The 14,472-nt window shown below is 42.7% G+C and overlaps 1 protein-coding gene across 1 annotated transcript in view; it reads right to left on the bottom strand.

The window, feature by feature from the left end:
* Positions 1-14,472, bottom strand: part of LOC117386889 (disintegrin and metalloproteinase domain-containing protein 12-like) — a 160,547-nt gene that overhangs the window by 41,400 nt on the left and 104,675 nt on the right. The window contains exon 11 of the mRNA XM_055229843.1: positions 10,374-10,522. Within this exon, the coding sequence (XP_055085818.1) occupies positions 10,374-10,522 (149 nt within the window). The remainder of the gene's footprint in view (positions 1-10,373; positions 10,523-14,472) is intronic.

The raw sequence follows: 14,472 nt of genomic DNA, 5'->3' as shown, positions 1-14,472 counted from the left end.
GATGAGGGAGGGGAGAGGGAGACGAAAGGGAGAGGAGGGAGGGGAGAGGGAGAAGGGATGGAGACGAGAGGGAAAGAAGAGAGAGGAGAGGGAGAGGAAAGGAAGAGGAGCGAGAGATGAGGGAGACGAGAGGTAAAACAACAGATAAAACACATCAAATATGATCAAATATTCTGCGCTACATCAGACGAGCTAAAGGTGAGAGCCATGTTGTCCTCTGACGTGGAGGTTACCAGTTCGAATCCCGCTCTCCACATAAACATCATTAGTTGAGCGGTCAGATCCAGTGACCCACAGGTTGGCGATACGATTCCAGCTCCAACAGAGGAACGCGGTTGTTGTGTCCTTGGGCAAGACACTTAACCCCCTCGCCCCCAGTGTCTGTCAGTACACTGGTGTATGAATGTGTGTGTGAATGAGTGAGTGGTTCCTTGATGTAAAGAGTTTGCTCGCAGCTATAGGGTGAATTTGGAGCCAAGTTTCATATATGGAATCCCGACTGCGAGTATCATAGCAACCAAAGAGCCAATCAGGAGCGAGACTGTTGACGGTAACACTTTGCAACGCTGTCAATCAAACCTTCAGGGGTAGAAGGCACCATTACTTCTCCGTCAAAGCCCAGCTCTTTTTCTGGACCTAGTTTAACCACTTAACTCCATCATCTCCATCATTTCACTTATAAAACTGTTAATAAAATCCAGATCACCCCATCACCAGTTTAATTTGTGCCAAAGATAAAAGTGTCAGCCATTTTTATGAGTCTCCTTTCTCCTCCAGATGAAATAAAGGTCTGACGTTGTCGCACATGGAGCAGTATTTCTGTGACTGGTACGAGACTCGGGCTTCGGCTTCGGAGACTCGTCATCGGGAAAGACGTTTGATTCATGGAGTTTGTGTGTTTTATCGACGGGTGTGGGATATAAAGAGCGGAGCCGGATGATTTTGGCTCCGCTTGGATCAGAACCGCAGGATTCAGACAGACACACTGACAGCGGGGGACCGGGGCGCGGGGCAGATGGACTCAATCATCACCACATCAGAGGGAAATAGTACAAACACGCCAGAAAGTTATGATCTGAGTACAGGTTTGAAATGGATGAAAGTGGAAACAGTATTACTATAGATATGAAAAGTACTGCTACTTAAGGTTAGGACTGTTTTAGGAACTAGTCCTATAACTTTCACAAATGTTTCTATTTCGATACTTCTACTAAAGTTTCCTTCTCCTCCTACTACTGCTGTTACTACTACTACTACTGCTACTGCTACGACTACGACTACAAGTACTACTACTACTACTACTGCTACTGCTACGACTACAAGTACTACTACTACTACTTCTACTACTACTGCTACGACTACGACTACAAGTACTACTACTACTACTGCTACTGCTACTGCTACTGCTACTGCTACGACTACGACTACAAGTACTACTACTACTCCTACGACTTGTCCTCCTCCTCCTACTACTACTTCCACTACTACTACTACTACTGCTACTACTACTACCAGTACTACTAATACTCCTACTACTACTCGTCGTCCTCCTCCTTCTACTACTACTACTACTACTTCTACTGCTACTTCTACAACTACTAGTACTACTACTACTCCTTCTCCTAATCCTACTATTTACTACTACTACTACTATTGCTGCTTCTACTACTACTACTACCACTACTTCTACTGCTACTTCTGCCTGATTTGTCTGTTATTAACGTTCATAGGAGAGGAGAGGGAGACGAAAGTTAGAGGAGAAAGAAATGAGAGGAAGAGGAGAGACGTGGGAGACGAGAGGGAGAGGAAAGGGAGAAGAGAGAGAAGCGCGCCCATGATCACTTCCTGTTTGTAACGTAGCGGCTAGCAGGTTTAGCTACATCCATTTATATAAACAGTCTATGGATATAACCCAGAATACACCATCATTCTGTAAAACATTTAAAACCAGGGTTAGCTACTTTATATTCAGCGTCACAGTCAAAATATTGTGTGTAAACAGCGCTGTAGGCAGAGATTACGCAACAGCTTACAAAATACAACACAACAACAGACGCCGCGTAACTCTCCAGTGAGGAATCCATCTCATTTTCACCCAAAAACGCTGCTTTGTTTGAGTTTCATCATGTTTTCAAGTCACCGACGAGATCTTCCCACTCCACTGCCCCGTCACAGCCCACAGACCTCGTCAAAACTCACAATAAATGACCTACAGTTCTCCCGAGACGGTTTTATAATTGGTTTTGACAATCTGGCGGTTTGTTCATCTTTGAAAAATAACAATTTGTCAGATTTTTTGTGTGTATTCTAGTTCTTTTTCCAAGTAGTTACACGATACGCTGTAGAAGCTTTGCAGAGTTTTACAATTTACATGGAGTTAATTAAAGTGGAAAATGAAGCTAAAACAAACGTGAAAAACAGAACTAGTTAATTTAAAACAGTTTGCAGTGGTCCAAAGTTATTCCTCATTACCTTCAGAGTGCAGGTTTGTCGTGACAATGAAGCTAACAAGAACTAGCATGCTAACATGTGCGCTTCCAACAGATAATAAAGCATATTATAATTATCCAGACAGTACACAGACAACGAATTTTGACCTGATTATAATTAAATTCTAATTCTAATCATAATCATGGGTCAATATTTGTCCCATTTTATCCAGTCCAAGTCTAGTCTTCACAGTGCTAAAGTTCTGGTCTAGTCTTGGTCTAGTCTTGGTTCAGTCTTGGTTCAGTCTTGGTTCAGTCTTGGTCTAGTCTTGGTCTACTCTTGGCCAGGTTTTGGTCTAGTCTTGGTCTAGTCTTGGTTCAGTCTTGGTTCAGTCTTGGCCATGTTTTGGACTAGTCTTGGTGTATTCTTGGCCTAGTCTTGGTCTACTCTTGGCCAGGTTTTGGTCTAGTCTTGGTCTAGTCTTGGTTCAGTCTTGGTTCAGTCTTGGCCATGTTTTGGTCTAGTCTTGGTCTAGTCTTGGTCTAGTCTTGGTCTAGTCTTGGTCTAGTCTTGGTCTCGTCATGGTCTAGTCTTGGTCTAGTCTTGGTCTAGTCTTGGTCTAGTCTTGGTCTAGTCTTGGTCTAGTCTTTGTCTAGTCTTGGTCTAGTCTTGGTCTAGTCTTGGTCTAGTCTTGGTCTAGTCTTGGTCTAGTCTTGGTCTCGTCATGGTCTAGTCTTGGTCTCGTCATGGTCTAGTCTTGGTCTAGTCTTGGTCTAGTCTTGGTCTCATCATGGTCTAGTCTTGGTCTCGTCATGGTCTAGTCTTGGTCTCGTCATGGTCTAGTCTTGGTCTAGTCTTGGTCTAGTCTTGGTCTCATCATGGTCTAGTCTTGGTCTCGTCATGGTCTAGTCTTGGTCTAGTCTTGGTCTAGTCTCGGTCTAGTCTTGGTCTAGTCTTTGTCTAGCCTTGGTCTAGTCTTTGTCTAGCCTTGGTCTAGTCTTGGTCTAGTCTTGGTCTAGTCTTGGTCTTTTAAACCAATCAAAATCTAAAATAAAAAACAAGGCAAGCTCAATAGAATCTTTCTGTAATGTTGGTTTGTTAAAGGCTCAATGTGTAACTTTTCTGGTGGAGTGACCTTCAATAGTGCCCTCCCATAGTGTCCTCATAGTGTCCTTATAGTGTCCTTCCATAGTGTCCTTATAGTGTCCTTATAGTGTCCTTATAGTGTCCTTCCATCGTGTCCTTCCATCGTGTCCTTCCATAGTGTCCTTCCATAGTGTCCTTATAGTGTCCTTATAGTGTCCTTCCATCGTGTCCTTCCATAGTGTCCTTCCATAGGGTCCTACAGGAACAAAGCCTCTCCCGTTTCAAAGCTTTTCCTCTCTCTCTTCGCTCAAATGATTCAAACGCTCAGATCTGGGCCTTTTTTTCTGCAGATACAATCTGGAAAGATGAGAGACTTCAGCCTGTTCTCATTTAGTCCAACTATACAGAGGGGGATGGAGGGATGGAGAGGGAGAGAGGAGGGAGAGAGGAGGGAGAGGAGGGGAGAGAGGAGGGGAGAGAGAGGGGAGAAGGAGAGAGAGGGGGAGAGAACAAGGGGGGAGAAGGAGAGAGAGGGAGAGAGTGGGGGAGAGAAGGGGAGAGAGGGAAAAGGAGAAAGGGGAAAAGAGAGGCAGAGAGGGGGAGAGAACAAGGAGGGGAAAGAGAGCTAAAGAGAAGGAGAAAGGGAAAGAGAGGAAGAGTGAAGGGGAGAGGGCACAGAGACAGAGAGTTACAGAGAAAGAGAGAGAAGTGGGTTAGAGGGAAAGACAGGAGAGAAGAGGAGAGAGGGAGAGAGTGGGATAGAGAATGAGAGATTGAGAGAGAAAGAAAGAGGAGGATAGACAGAATTGGTAAAAGGGGGAGTGAGAGAGTGAAAGAGAGGAGAGGGAAAAACAGAGAGAAGAGGGAGACTGGAAAGAGGAGAGAAGGAGTGCAAGGTGGATAGAGAGAAGGTGCGAAAGAAAAAAGAGGGCAAAAGAGAGAGAGATAGAAACAGAGTGAAAGAGGAGAGGAAGGGGATGTGACAACTGTTTGACCGACTTTCGTGCAGGACGCCCTGGTCTCCTGTAGGGGGCGCACCTCCACATGTGACAGTCTGCAGGCTTCAGTCACATTGGACGACTTCAGACAAATCCAAATTTTTTCATCGCTATGGCAACGGTGCAAGATTTTCATTAATCCGAAGCCAATGAACGAACGTGAGTGCGAGAGGTCACGGAAATGAGGAAGAAACGAGCACGGGAGATCTTATCCTAAAAACAAAGCTAAAAAATCACATTCTTACAGTTAAAGCTGCACTACGTAACATGCGAAGTGATAACACCTGCTTGTCTCCATGGAGATACTAACATACATGACCATTCACAGAGACAGTGGCTCCCTTTTTTCTGCGTCACTCGAGGAAAAACAACAAACACAAACGAAAACTAAAACACAACTCTGCCCACAACAGTCCATCTTTGCCTGTAATGTTCCACAATATGGCATTAACTGTCTTCCATCTATTCAATTAAAGCGCATTGAGAGAGAGGGATGGAGATAGAGGGCGAAGTAACATCTCCATGGAGACAAGCAGGTGCCCTCTGCCTCTGCTTGAAAAGTTACACAGTGCACCTTTATTTTTTTCATTGTTTCTTTCAATAAAAAAGAAAAAAAAAAAAAAGTTAAAACCCCTTAATGTCGTGTTGTTCTGATCTTTGAGCCGATGTGAATTCAGACCATGTGACTCAATCTAACCACACTGTAGCTTGAACGCCAAACAAACCCCGCTCCAAACAAACAAACGTCGGACTACAAACACGTCCAGAGAGAGTGTGTGTGTGTGTGTGTGTGTGTGTGTGGTCACATGGCTCTAATGCAGCACGGCCTCATGGGAAATGCGGTCCTGCCTCCAGCCAATTCTGCAGCACAAACAGCACAATTTTGTACATTTCTTAATCCAGAATTAAACTGGAAAGACTCAATATAAAGGAATAATAACGTGCAGGGGGATTATGGGAGAGCTGTGGGTGGCATTAGCGCTCTTTTATATACTGGGATTAAAAATGGAAATTACTCTCAATAGAACGGGTTTACATGAAAATTGAGGTGCAAGTCTTGCCTGGGATCCAGAAAACACACTTCCTCAATACTTTACGAAGATGTGGGTCCACAGAAGTGTAAAGAAGTGGACTAAGTGAGTGTGACGTCAACTCAAATGGGCGTGATTGACAGGTGGATTAGCCAATCAGGGGCATGAATGGTCCATCTGTATCAGAAAAATAAAAACTCTCACACGGGCTGAAAAACATGGTTAATTTCTGCAGAATCACTGAGCGAAGTCTAAACTCTGTTCATCTGAGGTGAGAGAAATGTGATTTTATTTTTAAATCAAAGGAGACCAATGAGCTTCGTTTCACATCACATGTCACTGAAACAAACAAATCTGATTGGACGATGACGTTTGACCGAGTTTGAGATGCAACACAGGGAGAGGGGACCAGACTGACATCGATCTGTTTAAGAAATATAGAGAGATCAGTCTGGTTTTGCCAGGCTAGTGCAAGTCTGAACTGTATGGAATCATTTAATATCTCTGTAATTACTAAATCAGTCCACATTAAATAAAAACTGGTCACTATTCAACAACATTCCCTGTGGGTGTCATGCTAACAGAAGGCACTGTTCTGTTTGAAGTTTGTGTTTGTTATTCACGTTAGACATTAATCTGAGTTTTGAAGGTTTTGACCAGAAAGAGCTGACTTAATTAAAACTACAACATGTGAGCTGATTTGTGCTGTTAAACAAGTCCCTCTCAAATAACATTAGTCACAAGCTAGCATTAGCATTAGCATTAGCATTAGCCAACAGTTTTTCAGTCAGTCACTTTCAGCTTTTTGTTGAAAATCAAACTCCTAAACAGGACCATGAACGCTCGGATTGATCACAGGCCCCTGAAAATGTGCTGTTTGAATCCATTTTGTATTTTTTCAGATGATCTAAGCAGTGTTGACTAATGTGTGCATTGAGTCTCCATGGTAACAGCTGCGATATAAATGCATGTAGAACTCCCCCAGTGTGATGCCGCTGTGAAGTATCAATGAGGAAAAACTGTGTAAAAAGCAGTGGCCTTATTCAGTCACAGGCACCACTGCTTAAAACTGCACTATGGAACTTTTCTGGTCTGCCTGCTTGTTTCCATAGAGACTGAACTGCTTTGCATGAAATGTTCCATTACATGTCTTTTTGTGGCTAAAGAATATACAGTAAAACACAATCAGTGAGCGGGGCTTGCCTCTCCATAGATCTGACTTGTAACCTGGCCTGGTGGCGTTCTCTGCTTGTTGTACACAGACATTAACTTTAAAGGTGCATTATGTAACTTTCTGTTGTGGGGTGTGCCGGGTGCTTGTTTCCATGGAGAAGGTACTGTTTTACCTGAAAAGTTTCACAGTATGGCATTAAACCTTTTTGTCAGGGCAAGTTACACATAGTAATAATACATGTTTTTCTAATGCAGTACTGTGGAACATTTCAGGCACTGAAATAACATCTCCATGGAAACAGGCAGGTGGCCGACTTGGTTCAACACATGTGAAGTTTATGTTTGAATATTACTTTAAAAATAGTGAACCTCTCATAGATTTATATAGGCTCTTGTCCACCGTCTTTAACTAAAACATCAGACTCTACAGTGTCCAGGGCCAGTGTCCAGGGCCAGTGTCCAGGGCCAGTGTCTAGAGCCAGTGTCCAGGGCCAGTGTCCAAGGCCAGTGTCTAGAGCCAGTGTCCAGGGCCAGTGTCCAGAGCCAGTGTCTAGAGCCAGTGTCCAGGGCCAGTGTCCAAGGCCAGTGTCTAGAGCCAGTGTCCAGGGCCAGTGTCCAGAGCCAGTGTCTAGAGCCAGTGTCCAGGGCCAGTGTCCAAGGCCAGTGTCTAGAGCCAGTGTCCAGGGCCAGTGTCTAGAGCCAGTGTCCAGGGCCAGTGTCTAGAGCCAGTGTCCAGGGCCAGTGTCCAGAGCCAGTGTCTAGAGCCAGTGTCCAAGGCCAGTGTCTAGAGCCAGTGTCCAAGGCCAGTGCCAAGAACCATTGTCCAGGGCCAGTGTTCAGAGCCAGTGTCCAGAGTCAGAGTCCAGAGCCAGTGTCCAGAGCCAGTGTCCAGAGCCAGTGTCCAGCCTGATCACAAAGTTGCATTTTTTTCTTAACAGACGCAGCAAAAACGAGATCAGTTCTACATAAATGACGCTTATGGACGCTTTAAAACTCGGTTAAGTATTTATACAAAGCTGCAAAGAGGATTTCCCAGTATAAATAATACATGTGTGTCAAAGTGTTAACGCTAACAGGTTCTGAGGGACTCTCGAGATAGCACATGCTAACAGAGCGCTACAGAAAGACCTTTCATTTCCACTTTGCTCGTCCATTTTCCCACAAAGTTACTGTTCTTGGATCGGATTTCGACCAGGGATGCCCTAGACAAATAATAAACTCAAAATAAAATCAAAATCTGGATCAGAGTCTTGAGCAGAGTTGTTTTCGGTGGTATTTTTCCAACTAAAACAAAGGAGCAGGTTTCCAGCACAAACACTGGTGTAAATCTCCCATAAGCCACTGCAGCGTGGGCCAAACTAAACCAATAACTTCTAAACAGGACATCCCAGTCAGAACACTCTATTTAATATAACTGTTATGACATGACGGCTCTTTAGAAATAACACAAAAAAACTGTAAAAATCAAGTTCATCCAAATGAAATATTATGAAACGGATTCATGAAGCTGTTTGGCAGATCTGCTCCTCAAAGGCCCAGATTACACTGTTTAATGTTGTTTCATTCACACGTTTAACACACAAACCCTGCATATTTAGGACTTATTTTCTTCTCTCAAGCATAAAACACACTGTTCCACCTTGTGATGTCATCAAGTGGTAATACAGGAAGTGCTCCGCTGTGTTTTTAAACTCCACACATCATGATCATCAGAATCATTTCAGTCCTGGAAGTGTCAATTTCTACTGTTATTAAAATTTAAACTTCTCCATCACTTCCCACTAAACACATCATTTAATCCCAAAACATTTCAGAATGTTTTGGATTTAGCCAATTTGTGCATAAACTTTAAATATGTAATTATTCATGTTCATTAGTGATTTGTGGACTGCAGATGGAAATACAGTGAGCCAAAATCTGACAATAGACAATATAAAGTGGGTATCGATTTTCAGTTGGTTTAGTCCTGCTTTAGTCCTGGTTTAGTCCTGGTTTAGTCCTGGTTTAGTCCTGGTTTAGTCCTGGTTTAGTCCTGGTTTAGTCCTGGTTTAGTCCAGGTTTAGTCCAGGTTTAGTTCTGGTTTAGTCCAGGTTTAGTCCTGGTTTAGTCCTGGTTTAGTCCTGGTTTAGTCCTGGTTTAGTCCAGGTTTAGTCCTGGTTTAGTTCTGGTTTAGTCCAGGTTTAGTACTGGTTTAGTCTAGGTTTAGTACTGGTCTAGTCCTGGTTCAGTCCCGGTTTATTCCTGGTTTATTTCTGGTTTATTCCTGGTCTAGTCCTGGTTCAGTCCTGGTTTAGTCCAGGTTTAGATCAAGTTTCTGTGTTTGCTCATAGTTAAAACGATACAGTTGCTTTTATAAAATGAACATTTGATTGTAACAGAATCATGGACCAAGACACAAAAGAAATACACTTGATTTCATTTGAAAACGAGCCAAATGAATTATCGCTTCATAAAATACAGGACCTAGTTTAGAGAAAACACTGTGTTGCGTTTCTTTTACAACATCTGCACCAAATCAAACAGAAACAGTGACAAGTCTGAGTGAGGAACAACATCTGAGAGGGTCATAAGGAGGATCAGGGAGGAGTGGGACCTTTATGGGACTGTGGCCAGTTTGAACCAGTGTTAGGAAGTAACTATATACACCAAAATACACAATACTGTTTGAGAATACACATTTTGAATAACTATTTTGGTGCAGTTACTTGTCTAAAACCAAATGAACACACTGCAGTACTTGATGAGGCTATTTTGGGTCCAAACTGCCTGGTATTAGTGAGAAAATGTTTCTCTAATTAGTGATAAATATATGTACCACTGTGCCGAGGCAGCACCGATGTGGTCAAAGCAGGAGGCAGACTTACGGAAAAAACTTTTACCAGATGCAATTTATTTTAAAAAATGACTCGGAAACCCAAAATAACAAAATAAAGCAGCATAAAGTGTCAAAATAAATCTGCAGGCCAACGACGAGCCACGCCTACACTTAAGTCCCCCCCTTGGACTAAACCTGACTACTGTTGTCCACACTGAGGATGGGACCATAAACAATAACATCGCTTATCGTGATAATAAAGGTTGACAATAATCAATCGTGGGACATTTTATATAATTGTAATAATCCCCAACAAAGATAATTGCCATTGTATCACCAGAATGTGCAGAAAAAAACGACTTATCCACAGGGGAGTTAACGGGGAAGACAAAGGGGTGTGTCGTCCGGGGCCCCAGGGTCTTAGGGGCCCAGAATTGGACTCTCTTTCTATTAATTTATATTACAGGAGGGCCGTGTGAGGCTTAATGCCCCGACCCCCCAAATTTCAGTCGACGGCCCTGCTCATCCATGATATTCTCTGTTAAAGTTATAATTATTCATATTTATAACTTTAACAACTTTAGTCATTATCGTGATATAATCGTTAATTCATGATAATCGTCACACAAAATTTCCACCGGTGCCAGTTAGATTTTGACTTCACCCGTAGCTCAACCTAACTGCTTAATTTTGAGTCCCTTTAACATAAGTGTTTAAAATAAAAGTATAAACACTTAAATCCTGAAACCAAAACCAACCCCCCGCCCCATCTATGTGTAAATGGGACTTTTGATTACGGCTCTAATGCAACAGATAAAATGGTGTAATCTGTCGTCTTACCCAGTAGAGGGCGTCATGATGCACCCGCCTCTGTCTGCGGTCACCCTACACCCACAGCCGCGCTCCGGAGTGTCGTGGTTCATCCCGAAGTTGTGTCCGAGCTCATGCGCCAAAGTCACTGCGGCTCCGAGCGGGTTATCCGAGTGGTCCTGCAGGAAAAAAAATGTCCACATGGAATTTTAATAATAATAATAATAATAAAGTTATGGACAACCACGCCCACTCATTCACTCAGTCACACATTCACAAAAACACAACAATAATAGGCACTGGTTGGAGCTGGGATCAAACCGACAACCTCTGTGTTCGGGGGTCCTCCTCTAACCACTGAGCCACTGCTTAAAAGTGATAAAACTTTAAAAACACATCCTTTACATGGCGGCTTCACAAGATGGCCGCCATGTTGTCTTTGGCTCAGTTGGTAGAGTGTTTGTCCTCTGAGCCGATGGTTGGCAGTTCGTATCCCGCTCTCAACATAAACATCATTGGTAGAGAAGTCCAGGTCGCACAAATGGATACTGTCATTGTGTCCTTGGGCAAGACACTTAACCCGCTTCGCCCACAGTGTTTGTGTACACTGGTGTATGAATGTGTGTGTGGTTCATGTAAAGTGATGTAAAGAGCCTTGAAGGTAGAAAAGCGCTGTACAAAATTGTGACCATTTACCAAAATAGAGTCTGTATTTATTCCACAATGGGGGAAATTCCAGTGTTGCAATGCACAGTAGAGGCAGCAGGAGAATAGCAAACATCCAATTAAAATCCGGAACATTTAATACCAGATCACGTGACTGTATAAGGACGAGCAGCACCAGAACTGAGATGGGAGAGAGGCTTTTAGCTGTTTTGCTTCACAAAAATGGAATACACTCCAAGGAAAAGCAAAACAGGACAGGTTGGTGACATAATTGCAATTTAATAACCTGATAACAAACTTTTATACACACACCTGCACCTGTTTTTGATAAAATAAAATCAAAATGATCACTCAACCACTATAAAGATGTTAATGCTTTGAAATACCTTGATAAACATGTATTCTTACTACGAGAGGGTCGCCTCTCCACAGATCTGGACTAAAACTTCATCTAACGGCATCCCCCGGTTGTCTCCATGGTGACACACATATTTAATACTATACTGCGGAACAAACCAATACAATTTCAATGGAGACAAGCAGGTCTAAAATAACACTGTTCAAGTAGTAAAGCTGTGAGGATGTAAAAGTATTAAACCCAAGGAACCTCTGACCCTATGATTGGTGGGCAAATGCTGAACACACTTTGCCACTTTCACCCTAGATTATGTAATTAAGACAAGTATGGTGAGCGAGTCGATGGATCCTGTAAGTGTAAAATGAGGTGCTTGTCTAGAACGAACGCCTCCTCTTCCTGCTCCTCGAACAAAAATGTCACATGGGCTTGAAAAATGTCAGAGGAAAACAAAATAAAAGTCCTGTATTATTACAAACGGCCAACCATAGACTGTATATATAAATGGACAGAGCTAACCTGCTAGCCGCCGCTTTCCAAACAGGAATTGATCATGGGCGCGCTTCCAGCTCCATCGACTCTGGCTTCAATTCACTTTCTATTGAAAAACTGTGGTCCCTCTCTCTGTAACTGCTGCTGTCAGACTCGTCATTTTGCTCTTAAAATGTTCGTATTAACAGGATATTTTTTGATGAAGAACTCCACTCATATACATGGCGATAAATAAAAGGTATAAACAACTTCAAAATCTTGTTACTATGCAACTCTTCCACTTAAAAAAACAGGAGGATGAGTCAGTTTCTTAGTAATGACACTCACAATAATTAAAATTCAGATTTCTATAATTATATTTCTTCATCTCATTTGTTTATTTCTAAAACAAATGGATTCCTTGGGATTTGCTTAGTTACACCTCATGAGCAGAGTAATTAAAAACACACATTTATATCGCCAACGACGTTCTCCGTGGGCTTTGAGAAATTACAAAACGTGAATCAGTCCAACTTGTTCCTGACAGGCCCTGAAGGAAGCACGCAAGCTTAAAGGAACAACATTCACATTAACTCAACACCAGAGTCACGTTTATCAGACTGGGCCTTGAACGCAGCAGTGAAACGAGAGAGGAGACGGGGCCAGATGTGAACTCGCTTAAGGCAAAACTACAGGGAGAATGCAGTGAGTTGACAGATTGGCGATGCGCAGGGGTTAAAAGAGATCACGCAAAGACATTGTAGTGATATACATGCAGCGTTAGCGTTAACATTAGCATATAGAACAGGTCCATGTGGCACACAGGAAGCACATATGGTGAAATGTGGAACGTGGGTTTAAATTCACAGGAAATCATGGTTGTTTTTGTCATAAAAGCGAAAGTGTGAAAGACAGAAATGAGGCAGAAATGAATGTAATGAGTACGAACTTAAACATTATTAGCTTAAAGCGCAAACATGAATCAAACATGGTTAAAGATCTGAACAGAACAGTTTGTAGAATAGGTCTGATTTAAAGTTACACAATGCCACTTTTCTGGTGGATGTTTCACTACCCATTTGTTTCCATGGAGATTTTTTTTCGTGTTTCACAGTATGGCATTAAACATATCTAACTCCACGGAGATGACATGGAGGTGATGTCGCGAGGCCAAGTTATAGATCAGTTCTATGGGAAAGCAACATAGTAAAAATTCATGTTTCTGAGGAATAAAAACATCTGGAATAAAATAGACACTAGAGAAATAAGTTTAATGCCATACTGTGGAACATTCTGGTAAAAAAGGAGTAATATCTCCATGGTGACGGACCCCCCCACCACATAAAATTGCATAGTCCTTTAGCTTTTCCTCACATTCAGTTCCATCTCTCACAAAGTAGTGTAATAAAAATAAGGTGGAAGAGTGGACTTTAGTGATCGTCTAAAAGCCCGACAGAGCAGAAGAACTGCAGAGCAGCGTCTGGGGAGACACCTCCGGACCCGGCCCTCGGCTCGGGTCAGGACGAGAGCTGAGTGTACATGTTTTAGGTTGAAGGAGGAATGGAGTACCTGGAGGACACTCACGAGACATGAAGAGAACATGAAGAAAACATGGACAGAATGTGAAGAGAACGTGGAGAAAACATAGAGAGAATGTGAAAAGAATGTGGAGAGAACATTAAGAGAACATGAGAGAACATGGAGAGAACATGGAGAATGTGAAAAGAACGTAGTGAGAACATGGAGAAAATATGGAGAGAACATGAACAAAAAAGGGAGAGAATGTGAAGAGAACATGGAGAGAATGTGGAGAGAATGTGAAGAGAACATGGAGAGAATGTGGAGAGAATGTGAAGAGAACATGGAGAGAATGTGGAGAGAATGTGAAGAGAACATGGAGAGAATGTGGAGAGAATGTGAAGAGAACATGGAGAGAATGTGGAGAGAATGTGAAGAGAACATGGGGAGAATGTGGAGAGAACATGGAGAGAATGTGAAGAGAACATGGGGAGAATGTGAAGAGAACATGGAGAGAATGTGAAGAGAACATGGGGAGAATGTGGAGAGAACATGGAGAGAATGTGAAGAGAACATGGGGAGAATGTGAAGAGAACATGGGGAGAATGTGAAGAGAACATGGAGAGAATGTGGAGAGAATGTGAAGAGAACATGGAGAGAATGTGGAGAGAATGTGAAGAGAACATGGAGAGAATGTGGAGAGAATGTGAAGAGAACATGGAGAGAATGTGGAGAGAATGTGAAGAGAACATGGGGAGAATGTGGAGAGAACATGGCGAGAATGTGAAGAGAACATGGGGAGAATGTGGAGAGAACATGGAGAGAATGTGAAGAGAACATGGGGAGAATGTGGAGAGAACATGGAGAGAATGTGAAGAGAACATGGGGAGAATGTGAAGAGAACATGGGGAGAATGTGAAGAGAACATGGGGAGAATGTGAAGAGAACATGGAGAGAATGTGAAGAGAACATGGGGAGAATGTGAAGAGAACATAGAGAGGATGTGAAGAGAACATGGTGAGAAAATGGAGAGAATGTGGAGAGAACATGGAGAGAACGTGGAGAGAATGTGAAGAGAACATGGGGAGAATGTGAAGAGAATGTGAAGAGAATGTGGAG

This window comes from Periophthalmus magnuspinnatus, chromosome 19 (assembly GCF_009829125.3).
Source record: "Periophthalmus magnuspinnatus isolate fPerMag1 chromosome 19, fPerMag1.2.pri, whole genome shotgun sequence".
NCBI classification, from domain to species: Eukaryota; Metazoa; Chordata; class Actinopteri; order Gobiiformes; family Gobiidae; genus Periophthalmus; species Periophthalmus magnuspinnatus.
This window is presented reverse-complemented; position numbering and strand designations above follow the sequence as displayed.